Genomic DNA, 16,597 nt, shown 5'->3' with positions numbered 1-16,597 from the left:
TGGCCTATACCCCAGTTCTTGTATGCATAAATAAATAAATCTTAAAAAAAAAAATCACAAAACACAATTTCTAAGAGGAACCCTTTGAAAAGTGTCTTCTGAATGCACTTATCTATCATTATGTAGTTATAAAGTTTTATCTATTTAAGGAAATACTTCCAGTAAACAAAAATGTAAGCTTTTTGCTGTCAGTTTTTCCCCAAACAACAAAGCCCCTAGCACCTTCCCTAAATGCCAATTCCCAGAAGAAATGTGATTTTATTTTTAATAACATGAAATATTTCATTTTTCAATAATCGCCTTGTCAAGTGCCATTCTTTACATATATATATATATATATTTATTTAAAATACTGAGCTATGATTAAAACTTCAGTTTTCCTTTGCAGAAAAATTGCTGCTGCATTAAAATTCACGCAGTCCACTCAGAATAATGGGACTCTCAAAGGATCTAATCCTTCTTGCCAAACATCAGGCCTCTTACCACAATGGTAATGTAGCATTTGCTTCATATTTTAAGTTATACATGTTGGGGGGGGGGTTGATACATATATGTGGGATACATATATGTGGGATACATATATGTGGGAGATGTGGATACCATGCACCTGTGTGTATGTATATTTCAAATGAAATGCAAATTTTAAGATACTTCATAGTATTTCTTTATCTGCCACACTAGCTGGTAAACACCCGAGAGGTTAGGATTATACTTACTTATATGCATTATAGCACACTGTTTTGCAGGAGAATGAAGCTTAATCAGTATCTTATTTAAATTGAACTTTCAGGTAGACATAATTCCAATAAATGCCTTCTAGAGTTTGCTCATCTCCTAGTGACAGAAATGTGGGCTCAAATCTCATTCCTTTCAGTATTCAAATATTTTAGCAGTGTTCTTAAAACTGACATTGTTTTGTAAAGGGCCAAAGGCAATGAAGACACCTGGACACCCCATTAGACTAGTAAGAGGGAGGGTCCTTTTTCATTCGTCCATGCTACATGAAACATTTGCCCTGAGATCCTACTTTAAATTTCCTCTGGGTCTACTAAAGAAGAATTCTGCAAAAATTGTCTCCAATTTGGTTTATTCTTCCCAAGGGTAGCATCATAATCTATAATATGAAAATGGCTATATTTTAGAGAGAGTTTTAGAAGGAAATGTGAAAGTGTTATATAGCTCATAAATCATAGAATAAATTTTGCTTCTCTGTCCGTGGAGACTCCGTGAAATGTTCTCCTTGTAAGAAAGTAAATGAAATATACTGTAATGGGCATGTTTTTGTAAATGGCAATAGACTGGAAGACTGGAGACAATTACTTTCCATGTTTAATGGAAACTGCAGCCCCTACAGTTGTGTAGATGTTTGGTGGGTTGGATTTCAGCCTTCTTTGTAAAGCATCCAGACAGATCCTGGCCAATCCCACCCCTTCCTTCCTAGAAATCAGAATGCAGTAGACTCAAAACTTGGAATAAGAAAAATACCGGATGGTCTCACTCATAGCAGGAATCTAGAAAACTTAAATAAGGGACCAGGAAAATGAATAACTATAAGAAAGTGAAAATCAAAATCAACAAAAAACTATGAACCAGAGACACTTTTTGGGGGGTGGGGGGCGGGAGGGGAGGGATTGGGGTCAGAATGGGGGGGTTGCAATTGTATGGGGAATATAAAAATAAAATTTATTATTAAAAAAAATTTAAAAAAATAAAACACCAGGGGTAAAACTTTACCAACAGGCAATAGAAATTGACATACAAATTTTTCTCACTTAAAAAAAAAAAAAACAACTTGGAATAAAGCAGCCCAAAGGTCCAAGCCATACAGCCCAGGATCCATTATTCCTGCAGCTGCAGGAGTCACACAGATTCCCCTGCCTCCTGAAAGCTGAAGTCAGAGCTCCTCAGTCTCCAGCCAGCCAGACTGTTTGATTAAATAAACCAGAACTGAGTAAGCCTTGAGGAGTGTGGCAAAGAAGAAACCAGCGTTTCCTTTTAGACCTAAGTCTTCAGGGTTAGGTCTCTTATTACCTGTTTTCCTGAAAGAAATGTTCTATTATCTGGGTCAAATGGGGCATCATAGAAGGAGAAAGGTGAATACTAGATGGTCTCACTTATCTGTGGATATAGAGAAACCAAAGAGTCAAAAAAGACAAACTACAAAAACTATTCCTTAAAAGTAACCATAGATGTGTGGCAACCAAGAGGGGAGGGGAAGAGAATGGGGGAGGAGACCACAACAAGCAAAAAAATAAAATAAAAATGTAAAAGTAAAGGCCTCCCTGGTGGCACAGGAGTTAAGTCTCAGTGCTACCAAGCTATTCCCAGCCACTGCGGCATGAGTTCGATTCCCAACCAGGGAGCTGACCCACTTGGCGCAGCAGACCTCTCCTGTCTCGCCCACTGCTCCCCTCAGCAGTGTATTTCAGTCAGTCCACCTGTTCTGCTCCTCACCCTGTCTCTGGGGAATCCTCTCACCACCACCAACCCCCGCATCTCTGCCCTACACCCCAGTTCTTGTATGCATAAATAAATAAAAATGAATTTTAAAAAATGTAAAAGTATATAGGGTTTAAATGAATGTCAAGAAAGGGTAGTATTCCTCCTTCCACAGTCCTGCTGGCTCTGTCCCCAACTGGCTCTGTCCCCAGGGGCCATGAAGGAGAGCAGGTGCAGCCCCCTGTCACCGCCCTGGCAGAGCCCCTCACTCTCCGTGTCAGCCCTCCTGGGGCACACCCAACAGAATGATAAGTCACGAGGAATTTCCAAATACAGAGAAGTAGGAAAGCAAGCACTGTTTTACACCAGATTTTACTTTTTCTCCTTATACCTCCTAAAAACAATTTGGTACATTTGAGCTGGACAGTATTATACTTTTTCATGTCAGCCACTTGCCTTCCTCATCCACCAATACCCAACTTAACAAAAAAAAATAATGAATATGTTTATGGCAGATTTAACTGTTTCTTATTCTTCTTCTGTTTTCCTTTCGTAGCTTTTATCCTTCTGAATCCTTTTCTGGCTTAAATAAAATTTGCCTGAAAGTCATTTCTAAGTTCCTTTCATCATGCCACCTCCAATGAAGATTCTTAATAAAGTCTGTATTCATATTTTTGGACTGAATCTAGAATATTTGTATAAACTTTTGACATCACATCCTTAGGACTTTAACCATTTTTCTTATTTAATTTTCAGGATGCACACCACGTCCAGTCATGAAGGACATAAGCAACACAGATCACAAACTTTGCCTATAATTAGAGGCAAAAATGCCCTTTCCAACCCCAAACTCTTACAAATGTTAGACAACAACAGCAGTAAGTAAACCAGAAGAACAAGAGCAAGTTGGTGATCTGTTTTTCTCTGGATATGTTTGGGGCTTGAATATGTTACAAGGTTTCAGAAATCTTGCTGTGTCACTGAATGTAGCTTTTCAGGCTGTAGGCCAGGAATGTTTCTTAGAGGAGAGAATCACCAGGCAGGGGTTCACAAAATGGAGTGTCTTTATGAGGAAGAAAAGCTGGGAGAGGCAAAGCTCTCAATATAAGGCAGTGAGAACAGTTCTTCTGGAAACAAGGGCCTTTGGGTGTGGGGTGGGTTATCGGGACCTCTCTCAGCTAGCTCAGAGCCCCCTGCTCTGTGGGAGGAGCAGAGCATCCTCATGTCCTAGAAGCAGTGAGTGCAACATCTTGGATCCGTGACACACCCTGTGTCCAGTGTGTCAATGAGGAAAAAGTGGAGCCCCATATTTTATATCCGTGTGTGTAAGCAACAGTGGACATGTGACCACAGGCAGCTGTTTAAAGGCAGATTCCTTGACCTGTGAATCTATTTAGGGCCTCTCTGAGGAAGCCCTTAATGGACACTGTCCACTGAGGCTGCACATTTGGTCTGTCAGCCAAGAAGCATAAAACTTGACCCAGATTGAATATGAAAGAAATATGACCCTGTCAAGAGTGAATCGATGGATGCAAAGTAAAAATTAATGGAAATAGACCATGCAGGGTCCTTTGGAAACCCTGCAGCTGACGTTAAGAACAGGTATATATGCTATTTCAGCTCAAGATGCTACAACACAGCGCCACAGGCTGGGTGACTTAAACAGAACATTTATTCCTCACTGTTCTGGAGTCAAGGTGCCAGCAGAGCTGATGCCAAGTGAAGGCCTCTTCCTGACCTGTACATGTTCTCCTCGTGCTGTGTCCCCACATGATGGAGAGAGATCATCTCACTCAGCAATCCAGGGTGTCTTCTTGTAAGGACTGTAATCCCATTCAAGAAAGCCCTGGTTTCAAAGACCCCATCTCTAAATATCATCACATGGGGGATTAAGGCTTCAACATAAGGATTTGGGGGGACACAAGTATGAAGCCTGTAGCAGCCATGAAAAACAATCTAGTGGTTTCGATTCAGCCAGTAAGGGAGCTGAACAAACAGAAGCACATTGGTAAATTATTCATCAAAATAGCAGTAGCTACTGAATATGTTGTAATGGAAGAGAGTTTCTTATAAGACACAAAGAGTTGTCCGAGGCATTTCTACGTTATACAAGGTCCACTGCGTGTTTTGTAGGCAACTCCAATGAAATCGACATTGGGCACCAAGTGGACATTGAAGCCAACATTGCCACAGAGGTCTGCCTGACCATTCTAGAACTGCTCACCCTCTTCACTCAGATTCACCAGGTGAGTGAGGTCACGGCAACTTCTGCAGTAGGAGCAGCAGGAGGTAGAACTATCAGGTGTAGTCAAGAATGTTTTATGAAATCTATTAACCTTACATAGAAAGTGGAAGTGGAAAACGTGTTAATGATGAGATTCAGATTTTATCAAAACTTAACTAAAGCTCGATGATATACATGTGCATATTTCACTATTGTGAAACAGTTGACACAATTTATTCCTACTTTTACCTATTTCACTGTCAAGTCAGCAGGGCCAAGTGAGAATGTATCTCTGTCTTTTCCACCTCAAAGGAAGCACTGAAAGATGGGTAAATCCAACAGATTAATAATGTTGAACATCTTTTCGTATGCCTGTTCACTACCATATACCTTTGGTGATACAATACTGCTACGTACTATCAGAATGGATAGAACTAAAGATTGACCAGGCCAAATTTCGGCAAGGATATAAAGAAGTAAATGAATCATCACCCAGTGATGATGGGAATGCAAAATAGCACAAACAGGAGAAGAGTATGGCAACGCAAAAAGTTAAATGTACATCTGTACATATGAACAGCTATTGCAATGTTAGGTATTTACTCAAGAGAAACAAAAGCATTTTCCACACAAATTTTTGAACACAAATATTCATAGAGGAATATTTAGTTATTTTTAATAACTAGACACTGGAACAGCTCAAATGTACATCACCAGGTAAATAGACGTTTTTAATGGTGCTGGTTGCATGAAATAGCATGCTAAATGGTTATGCTCTGGGAACTAAGCCATCCAAAAGTCATAGATATTGTATGATTCCCTTTATATCTCATGTCATAAAATGCAAACTGGAAATTATATGTGAATTATACCTCAAGAAAGTTATTCAAATTATTAGCTCAACGTGACAAACTTACAGGCATTAAGGATGGAACTGGGAAAAGTCAGACCCACTGAATTAAGTCTACACCAAATAGCATAACAGGAAGGAAGCCCTTCTTTTGGGTGAAATGCCAGCATGGTGATAGAAAAAGTGAAAAGCCTTGTTGTAACTCTTTACGGCTCGATGGAAATGTCACTTAAATCTCATACAGCTTATCGGCATTACAGCACCCATGAGGAATGCCTGTCTGTGACCAGTCCCTTCCATCTCTGATCCCATCCGCTTACCATGTTCAGGCTTCTCTGTGAACTCCCAAGCTCCCTTCCAACTCAGGCTGCTATTAGCTGTTTCCCCCTCCTGGAACATTCCCCCCAAATCTACCCAGGGCAGACTCCTTCATCTCAGATGTCAACTCATCCAGTAGAGAAGTCTTATCTAGCCACACCATCTAAATAATCCTGTCCTGGCCTCCCTGGTGGTGCAAGGGGTTAAGATGCAACCTATGAAGCTATCCGCAGCCACTGCAGCATGTGTTTGATCCCCGGCCAGGGAGCTACCCACATGGCACAGCAGATCTCTCCTGACTTGCCCGCTGCTACCCTCAGCAGTGTATTTCAGTCAGTCTGCCTGTTCTGTTCCCACTCTGTCTCTGGTGGGTCCTCTTGCCCCCCACACCTCTGGCCTGTACCCCAGTTCCTGTATACATAAATAAATAAATTTTTAAAAAATAATAATAATCCTGTCCTGAAGTAGCTGCTTTCTATCACATCATGTCTTCCTATTGTTTGCTTATGTAGTAGTTTTTTTTTTAATCACTACTATGTAAGTTTCATTCAGAACATAAAACCTTATCTTCTTATTTAGCACTTCATTCAGCACCCAGAGTTGTGCCTACCACAATAGCTTTTGAAAGAATACAGAGGTCCTTAACTCATCCTGAATCACTTCTTTGTTAAATTTCCAGAGACAACTCCAACAATCTGAGTGTCAAAATTCATTGATGAAAAGGGTGTTTGATACCTACATGCTCTTTTTCCAAGTCAATCAGTCGGCGACAGCTCTGAAGCACGTGTTTGCCTCCTTGAGACTGTTTGTGTGCAAGGTGAGGGTCTCCTGGGTTCTCCTGAAAGCTGTATTAAGGATGATAATAAACACATGGTGACCTTTGCATCTCTCATTATGGAAGGAAGACTTGTTTTATTTTGCTTGATTTAGTTTTATTGACATTAAGTAGATTATTTGATTTTATTAGTCTCTTCAACTCATGTCTTAAGTATTTGCAGCAGAAAAATGGCAAAAATCAGTGAAGCCCACTCATGGCAAGTTAAAGTTTCCACATTAAAATGGTTAAAGCTATCATCTTTGAGGCCACCTGTAAGTGATACCTGTAGGTGAATGCGTCGGGTGAATAGAAGCACTTCAGAACTCTCACTCGGCTTCTTTCTTTCTATCTTTCTATGTGTTCATCCTTCCTTCTAATATTCTTTCTTCCTATCTTTCTTTCTACCTTTCTACCCTTCTGCCTCCTTCCTTTCTTTCTTTCTGTTTTTTCTTCCTATCAAAAAAAAAAAAAACCAACTCTCCGTTGTTTTGGATTGTCATCAGTTGCTGATGCAAAAGAAACTTACAAGGTAGAGAATGATTATTTCTTGCAAGAAAAGAGAAATACCAACATAGACCTTAATAAAATTAAATATTAAATATAAATATAAATATAAAATTATATCCTCACTTGCAAATATAAAAAAATAGATTAAAAAAGAAGGAAAAGAGGATTTTTTTCTAGAGAACTTTAAAATTTGAACAGAGCCAAAGGGAGGAAGGACCTTGCTTTACCAGTGCTTTCCTTTCCACAGTTCCCCTCGGCGTTCTTTCAAGGACCGGCTGATCTCTGTGGATCATTCTGCTATGAAGTCCTAAAATGCTGTAACCACAGGTCAAGGTTAACTCAGACAGAAGCATCAGCACTTCTATACTTTTTCATGAGGAAGAATTTTGAATATAACAAGCAGAAGTCAATTGTCCGGTCCCATTTACAAGTAAGCACTGCCAGTTGTCATTCATGCTGTTGTGAAAACCATCCATTTGTTCCAGCATTGAAATAAGCCTCCTGTTCCCATGGCAACCAGTTCCCCCACTGCTCCACCAGATTGCCCTTAAAGATACCCATCACACTCCTGGTTCTGAGGAAGGAGCAACTGGACAGAGATCAGCCAAGTCCATGACTCCACTGGTAGTTTGAAATAGAAGTAGAATCACCTGGAACACGTAGGCCAGGGAGCCATGGAGGCTCTGGAAGGCCAGGATTATAATTGCATACATTTTCTTCAAGCTCCCCAAGATTCTTGCAGTCTTCTTGAAATATTTAAGATCTAGGAAATTCCCTAGATTACATGGCCTTCTCAAAATTGAATACAAAAAGACATCTTTCATCAGGCCTGCTAGGAAAAAAATAAACGATAACCTTTACCCAACTCAATGAATTTCTTTAAAACCTCTTTAACTACTTCTGAGTTACTTACTCTTGTCATTTCTCTTTCAGCTCATCAAGGCTGTGAGCCAGTTAATAGCTGACGCTGGGATTGGAGGTTCTCGGTTTCAGCATTCCCTGGCCATCACCAATAATTTTGCTAATGGAGACAAACAAATGAAAGTAAGACATGCTTTGTGGGCTTTAAAAAAACTAGGAATTTTTGCATCAGTGTTCATTAGAGAGATTGGCCTGTAGTTTTCTTTTTTTGTGTTGTCCTTGTTCGGTTTTGGTATTAGTGTAATGTTGGCTTCATAGAACGTATTTGGTATTATCCCTTCCTTCTCAATTTTTTGGAAGAGTTTGTGAAGGATAGGCACTAATTCATCTCTGAATGTTTGGTAGAATTCATTTGTAAAAACTAGCAACAACAAATGTTGGTGAGGTTGTGAAGAAAAAGGAACTCTCCTGCACTGCTGGTGGGAGTGCAAACTGGTCCCACCGCTATGGAGAGCTGTGTGGAGATTCCTCAACCTACTGAAAATGGAGCTTCCATATGATCCAGCAATTCCACTCCTAGGTATTTACCCAAAGGACACAGAAACATCCATTCCAAAGAACACCTGCACCCCTATGTTTATAGCAGCACTGTTTACAATAGCTAAGCTTTGGAAACAGCCCAAATGCCCAAAAATAGATGACTGGAGCAAGAAGATGTGGTACATATACACCATGGAATATTACTCAGCAATCAAAAAAGATAAACACATGCAGTTTGCAGCAACATGGATGGAGCTAGAAGGGATCATGCTCAGCGAAATAAGCCAGAAAGAAAAAGAAAAATACTGGATGGTCTCACTCATAGCAGGAATCTAGAAAACCTAAATAAGAGACCAGGAAAAAGACTAATCAATACAAAGTAAAAATCAAAATCAACAAGCAACTATAAACCAGAGACACACTACGGGGGGGGGGGGGGGAGAAGGAGGGGCAGGGAAAGGAAGAACTAGAGTCAAAATAAGGGGGGGGGGGTGCAGTTGCAGTTGTGTGGGGAATATAACCAAAATGAAAATGCATCCATTGTGCAAAGATGAAAAAGATGTAAGAATTATATAAAATAAAATATTTAAATAAAAAAATGAAAAATAAAAAACTAGGAATAAGTGAAACCAGATTCTTTTTGTGAGATATCAAATTCATAGAACACAAACTATATTTTGATTGTTGAAACTTTAACTGAGTACCTGCATCGACTTTGACTATTTGATTTAATAATTAGCTCTTGTCCTTCAGCACATAATCTGTTTAGTGGAATCTCTAAGACGTGTGGTTGAATGTCATATAACAAGAAAACTCACCACAAATATCCAAAAAGACAGTGATTTTCTCATCATCCCATTCTTGACCAAATTCATCTCGTCTTTCTTTTAGAGCTTCCCGAAGAGTTCTCCTTTCTTCATTGTAATGGGAAATCCAAGGATAAGCCTGACTTTGGGGATGGCTGAACTCGGGGATTAAAATGTTTTCAGATTCCCTGCTCCTACTGCCTCTATTTCTATCTCTCTTTTAGTTCAGTGTCACTCTGTCTACTTCATTCATGACCAAGACCCCCCCAGGAGCTTACTCTCTCAGAAACTCTGAGGACGCTGGTGGTTTTATGAATGGAAAAAGCACCTTGTTCTGTAGGGAAATTAAGGTTCCAGAATAGAATCTCTTTGACCCAACTTGTGTCATATGCCTGATCCTAAGCCCATCACAGTGGCCCGGGATGGGTGGGGGGCGGTCCAAGATGCCTGAGAATGATATAAACCCATTCAGGTCAAATGAACTAGAGCCAGCGGGGAGAGCTCCTCAAAGAACAATTGGGATATTATTACCAGAAGACAGTGGTCTACAAGGAAAAAAAAATGGAGCCCATCATTCTTTCTTTTAATGTATTTTTTATTTTTATTATTTTGCTATAACATTGGTTTACACCATTGTTTGTGTATTAGAAGTATAGAATTCCCCACTTCATGTGTTGTTACCAGCCCACACCTACCACCAAGACACACATAGTCCACACCATAGTCCATTGTGCTCCCTTCCCTCCTTGTCCTTGCCGCACCTCCTTCCTCCACCCCCATCACCCAGTCACCTCATTTCTGTAGTCAGCTTTCTAGGGATACTTCTTACACTGACTTTATCTGCCTCTTTTCTGGGTTCTCTAGATTTTACACATAAATGATACCATCTGGCATTTGTCTTGCTCCTTCTGACTTATTTCACTGAGCATAATCCCTCCAGCTCTATCCATGTTGTTGCAAGTGGCATGAGTTTATCTTTTTGACAGCTGAGTAGTATTCCACTGTGTATATGTACCACACCTGCCTGATCGACTCATCTGTATTTGAGTACTTAGGTTGTTCCACAGTATTTTTAGCCACAATTATATACATAGAATGCATATGTAAAGAGAGTAAATATTGATGAGCAAGATGTAGAACACACCAAGCTATTATGTGAAGCCAGAATTTATAGCATAACTTGAAGTTAACTGCTGAATTCTAGACAGTTGATGACCCAGGCTCTCTCTTTTTCAAAGAACAGCAATTTCCCAGCAGAGGTGAAAGATCTAACTAAACGTATACGGACTGTCTTGATGGCCACGGCCCAGATGAAGGAGCATGAGAAGGACCCTGAGATGCTGGTGGACCTCCAGTACAGCTTGGCAAACTCCTACGCGAGCACCCCCGAGCTGCGGAGGACCTGGCTGGAAAGCATGGCCAAGATTCACGCAAGAAACGGAGACTTATCTGAGGTGATAGCAAGACTCTGTCATTCTCTATGAGCATTGTTCTCTCTCTTTTTTTAAAGATTTATTTATTTATTTATACAAGAACCGGCGTACGGGCCAGATGTGTGGAAGGGTGAGAGGATTCACCAGAGACAGAGCGGGGAGCAGAGCAGGCAGACGGACTAAAAGCACTGCTGAGGGGAGCAGTGGGCAAGGCAGGAGAGGTCTGCTGCGCCATGCGGGATTCTCGCTGGCCGGCCGGGGATTGAACTGATTCTTCGGAGACTGTGGACAGCTTCACAGCGCAGCGCTCAACCCACTGTGCCACCGGGGAGGCCCACAGCATTGTTCTCTTTATCAGAAGATTGGACTTTCATTTCTTGCCAGGAGATGAAAAGTTACCATATTTTCCATAATACACATATGACCCAGTTATGTATTTTGTGCATGACATGTGCATGTAAGACTCAAGGATGCTCCAGGTCAGTGCCTTCAAAGAAAGGCCAGAGAGCACCTGCCTTCATAGGAACTGAATGTGAACAGGTGAGACTGACGAGGGAGGTTGGAAGAGTGCCAGAACTTGAGAGGTATATAAGTTAGTGGTGTGTGTTTTAAAACTGGCAATTGGAGCTGAATGAGGAAGTCATCACGGTGAGTAATCAGGTTGGGCTAGTCTGTTCTCATTTGCACCCGTGGGAACTGGGGATGGAAACAGTCACTCTTCGGAGCGACACACAAGGAGAGTACACTGTGTGAAGGTTATAAATCAGTAGCTAAGCCTTCCGTGTCAGCATAAACACTGGGTGGATTTATATGCAGCAATGCACAGTGCCCATGTGATTCAAAGACACCAAGTAGAAAAGTTCTGCTTTATTCCCAGAAATACACCCCTTTGGAGAACTGAGCATGTGTCCTAAAAACTGACACTCCTGGGGCTCCTTGGTGGTGCAAGGGGTTAAGTCTCAGCAACCATCCGAGCATGAGTTCGATCCCAGGCCAGGGAGCTACCCACATGGCACAGCAGAACTCTCCTGTCTCACCCACGGCTCCCCTCAGCCATGCATTTCAGTCAGTCTGCCTGTTCTGCTCCTCAGTCTCTCTGGTGACTCCTCTCACCCTGCACCTCTGGCCTACACCCCAGCTCTTGTATGCATAAATAAATAAAATAAATCTTTAAAATAGTATTTAAAAAACTGACGCTCCTCCTCACACAGGTAATGATAGAGACTCTGCAGTGGAAATAGAGCTGACCAGGGGTGTTGCTTAGAAACAGAATGAGAAATCCCAGGTTTCCTTGGGTTGCCCTGAAAATGGTGAGATCCCTCCATAAAACTTCAAGAGGAAAAGAGCTAAAATAAATCAAGACCTAATATGTAATGAGCAGTGTTCAAGGCTTTCCAGCAAATTTAGGCAAAAAATATGGCCTGTAGAGTCTGGTTGGAAAGCACACAGGTCAGTGTGTCATCGAGTGCCACCCTGGGTGGAGACCACTTTCAAGGCACCAGAAATATGAGGGAGGGAGAAAAAGTAAAAAAGTAGCTTGTTTTTACTGATTATTTAGATCCAGACAGTAGAGTTTCCAAAGTCAACAGGAAAAGAGAACTGTGGGTTTTAAAAGCTGGTAGGTGGGTGGATGGATAGATGATAGATAGATAGATAGATAGATAGATAGATAGATAGATAGATAGATAGATAGATAAAGATAGATATCTTAGATACTAAGAAAGGAAGATAATTCTATGGGAAAATTCTTCCGGTCAGCTAATTTACTCACCTGAAAACTACATCAAGAAAAAACAAAAGTCTCCACATCTGTATTTTATTCTAGATTTTGACCTTTTTGGAAATCTAATTGAAACTTATTTTCAATTCTGTCATTGCAAAGAATTCTATCATATGTTCTGACATGGGATACTGACTCACCTTGAAAGACAAGTCCTAACTAGATAAATAGTAAAATCATGTCATGCCCTCCTTTGTAACTTTGATGCCTTTTTTCCCTACAGGCTGCGATGTGTTACATCCATATAGCTGCCCTCATCGCAGAGTACCTGAAAAGAAAGGGTAAGATGACCAAGTGAGGGGGAAGAATCATAGAAGTCAACATGTTGAATCCTAACATAAAATTAATTCATTAATTTTATATTCATTAATTTCTGTTTTGTTTTATTAAGTAACATTAATTTTCACAGATACTTCTCATTACACTGTATTTTTAAATTTTAACCATCTTCCATGCTTTTTATCATTTTTATTTTCCATGCAACACTGTTCATGGGATGGTCACCTTCTTAACTCAATATGAGAATGCTTTACTGGGTCATGATTTGTGATTTACGTTTGTATTAACACAAACATGTAGCAATGTCCTAACCTCATCTTGCACTACCATAGGTTACTGGAAAATGGAAAAGATTTGCACAGCACCCCTGCTTCTGGACGAGGGCCACCCCTGTGATAACAACCCATTACTAACAGCTCCCAGTGGAGGAAGTGAGTGGTCTAACTGAGCCCATTTACCCCTGGAACAGTGCAGGGAAATCAACTTGTGCTTAAATTTAACTTCAGTAAAATATTTTTATGCATTCCTAGAAGCAAAAACTCTCTCAGACCGACATGACTTATGTTGCAAAGAACTGAATCTCCTAGCATACCCCATTTAAAACTGATGAAAGTTAGGTTACTGCAAAGTTTTCAGGGACTAGAAATGCATCTTACCCAACATTATTCTAAGTTATGATTCTAGTCTGCTACCCATTGGCATGCTAGTCAGTCCTTAGGATTGTATTCTGAAATTGATGACTTGTTTGGAATTGTGAAAGAAATCTATTTTAATTTTAAAATATAGTAAAACTAGTTTCAAAATAAGGGATGCGAAAGTGGAGGCATATAGAAAGTATTTTTGTGCATATATGTAACTCTACTTTTAATCTGCATATTTCAATCCAGTTTAAAAAATTTGAACTGATTATAACATATAATAATTTACAGTATTCATTATTTTAATTTAAAATGTTGTATCTTTAAGTTGGGTAAAGATTTTATAACAATAGTAATAGATAATATATTATAGTTACAGTATTTTAGAAACACAATTGATCTCTTATTCATTCAAATATGTGTGTATTTTGTAAAAACAGAAACATCCCAGGAAAGTATTAACTGTAACTTAAAAAGCACAGGAGGCACTTCATTAAATTCTATATAAGAACCATTATCTCCATTACAAATAACAAGTATATGAGTTAGGTTTATTATCACCTTTTGTTCATAGGTGAAAAAAACTAATTATAATAAAGAAAAAATCAAAATCAACAAACAACTCTAAACCAGAGACACACTATGAGGGGGGAGGGGAGAGGAAGGATTAGGGTCAAAATAAGGGGAATTGTATGGGGAATATAACCAAAATGAAAATGCATACATTGTGCAAAAATGAAAAATGATATAAGAATTATATAAAACAAAATATATTAAACATAAAAAAATAAATAAAAATAAAAATGGCTATATAAGCTTAAAAAAAAAAAAGAAAGAAAAAACCAAGAGAAGGTAATCACCTGCCCAGGGCGTGTGTTGGGCTTGTGGTCGGGCTGAAGTTCAAGGACTGGTCTGCTGTATTCCCAGCCACTCATGCTCCACCATTCAGTTCTGACCCCTCCTCTGGGGACATGACCCACTATCATCCGTTTTCATATCTATAGAGCTAATCCTTTTTAATCTTGGTGGTCAAAATGTAAGAAAATATGAGGTTTCTAGATAATGCGAAAGAGTAAAAATTAGCAAACATTGGCCATTACCCATGCACTGACCACATGAGTAATTTTCTCAAATACTAATGTTTTGGAGTCCTTCAACTGTCTTTTGAAACAGACATTTGTGTCTACAGTCTAGCAAATGGAAGAGACAGGTCAAAGATACTAATTACATCAGAACATTGTCTATAAATTGTGTTCTGCCCATAAAGCCATGCCAGTTCCTTATAGAAAAGAGACCACCTACAAATGATACAAAAACTATAAAAAGGGGAACACTGGTTGTCTGGCAGCGAGCATTTAGTAACAGTCATATTCTAACCACCTCGGTGATTGTGTGAGCCTTATCAGGTCGTGTGTGTGATCTCTGGTTAGGTCATGAAGATTGGCATTAGCTAGTGCAAGCAAGAGTTGACTCAAATAATAATGCTGTATTGTGGTTGGTTCTCCATAGGCCTGTTCTCTATGGGCTGGCCAGCTTTCCTGAGCATTACACCAAATATTAAAGAAGAAGGAGCAATGAAAGAAGATTCTGGGATGCAAGATACACCATACAATGAGGTTAGACCAGAATCAGCTCAATGATAATCATGTAAAAAGATGCACTGAATTATAACATTAAGCTAAGTCGTTTAATATTGACTTAGGCAGAATGAGATGCAGGCTGAAATTAAGCTAAGATTAGTAGTTATTAGAGTCTATTGATAAAGCATAATTTTCAATGAAAATATAAATCAAACTTCTCTAAGATAGACCCAAATACATATAATCAACTCTCACATAAATCTCTAGTCTCGGTCAAGGTGACAAATGCTGAAAATTTTGTGAGCTGATCACAGCTAATTTTTCAATGCATTAGAGAGTTTATTTACAAATGTACTTCAACCAAAAAAGCTCACTAGAAACTTCAGTATGCAGTGTTTTTTTTTTTTCATTTATGAAGACTTCTATTTAGAATTAAAGAAATAGAGTTCCTCTAGTCACGTAAGTGAATTATTCCTAAACTAAGTTTTTAAATCCCAATATTAACATAGATTTTTAAAAAGGAAAATAAGGCAAATTTTGGAGTGGATTATAGTAAACTTGTACATATAATTCTATATTAAGAGTACATTGCAGGGGCCTCCCTGGTGGCACAAGGGGTTAAGCGCAGCTCTATGAAGCAATTGCAACCTCTACAGCACGAGTTCGATCCCCAGCCAGCCAGGGAGCAACCCACATGGTGCAGCAGATCTCTCCTGCTTCGCCTACTGTTCCCCTCAGCAGTGTGCATCACTCAGTCTGCCTGTTCTGTTCCCCACTCTGTCTCTGGTGAATCCTCTCACCCCCACACCTCTGGCCTGTACCCCAGCTCTTGTATACATAAATAAAAAAATCTTTAAAAAAAAAAACACAGTACATTGCAGACAGTAAATGAAACTACATATCTATAGTATTTCAAAGAACATGTTAGAATCGTTTTTTAAAGAAAACATGCCAACAATATTAATATCTACTTCCTTTTAGAGGGTGTATAATTTGATTCTGTTAAACCACTAATACATGTGAGGCATCATTCAGGCTCTCAATGAGTCTAGAATCTTGCAAAAGACAAACTTCTTCTTGGTGAGGAGTAGCCAGCTTAAAACCCAGCTGCTATAAATCTAGGTATCATATATGGCTGCAGTGAAAAGGGGAACAATTTTTTTACATAACAGTGGTTGGATTAGGGGTAAATAAATAATACCCTATTGCCCAGGGTCTTAACTTTTAATAGGACCAGAAAGTGTCAAGTGAGAAAATAATGTTCTTATAGGTATAGCAATCACACAGGCAAAAGTGGGGGCTAATGTGTTCAGAGTGCTGAAAGAGGGGGTGCTGAAAGTGGGGATGCCGAAAGGGAGATTGGTGGCCAATTATGGAGCTCCCTGAATGCCTTGCTCACAAGTTTGGACAGCAGTCCACAAGTTCCCACAAAAGTTTAGGGTAGTACAGATTTCATGATTAGATTTTATGTTCTGAAAAGATATTACGGGAGAGTAACACATAGCACCAACTAGTAAGAGGAAAC

General features: G+C 39.6%; 1 protein-coding gene across 2 annotated transcripts in view; it reads left to right on the top strand.

Moving 5' to 3' along the window:
* DOCK10 (dedicator of cytokinesis 10) overlaps positions 1-16,597 on the top strand; it is a gene marked incomplete at its 5' end in the record, with an annotated part of 193,040 nt that overhangs the window by 156,724 nt on the left and 19,719 nt on the right. For both annotated transcript variants that reach the window (XM_084243250.1, XM_084243251.1), the window contains 10 exons: positions 389-490; positions 3,196-3,317; positions 4,573-4,685; positions 6,511-6,648; positions 7,403-7,585; positions 8,089-8,199; positions 10,601-10,816; positions 12,799-12,856; positions 13,187-13,285; positions 15,002-15,108. In XM_084243250.1, coding sequence (XP_084099376.1) covers positions 389-490; positions 3,196-3,317; positions 4,573-4,685; positions 6,511-6,648; positions 7,403-7,585; positions 8,089-8,199; positions 10,601-10,816; positions 12,799-12,856; positions 13,187-13,285; positions 15,002-15,108 — 1,249 coding nt within the window. The remainder of the gene's footprint in view (positions 1-388; positions 491-3,195; positions 3,318-4,572; positions 4,686-6,510; positions 6,649-7,402; positions 7,586-8,088; positions 8,200-10,600; positions 10,817-12,798; positions 12,857-13,186; positions 13,286-15,001; positions 15,109-16,597) is intronic.

The sequence above is a fragment of the Talpa europaea genome (assembly GCF_964194135.1).
Source record: "Talpa europaea genome assembly, chromosome: 1".
Lineage (NCBI taxonomy): Eukaryota > Metazoa > Chordata > Mammalia > Eulipotyphla > Talpidae > Talpa > Talpa europaea.
The sequence above is the reverse complement of the archived record's forward strand: the minus strand, read 5'-3'. Positions and strand labels throughout refer to the sequence as shown.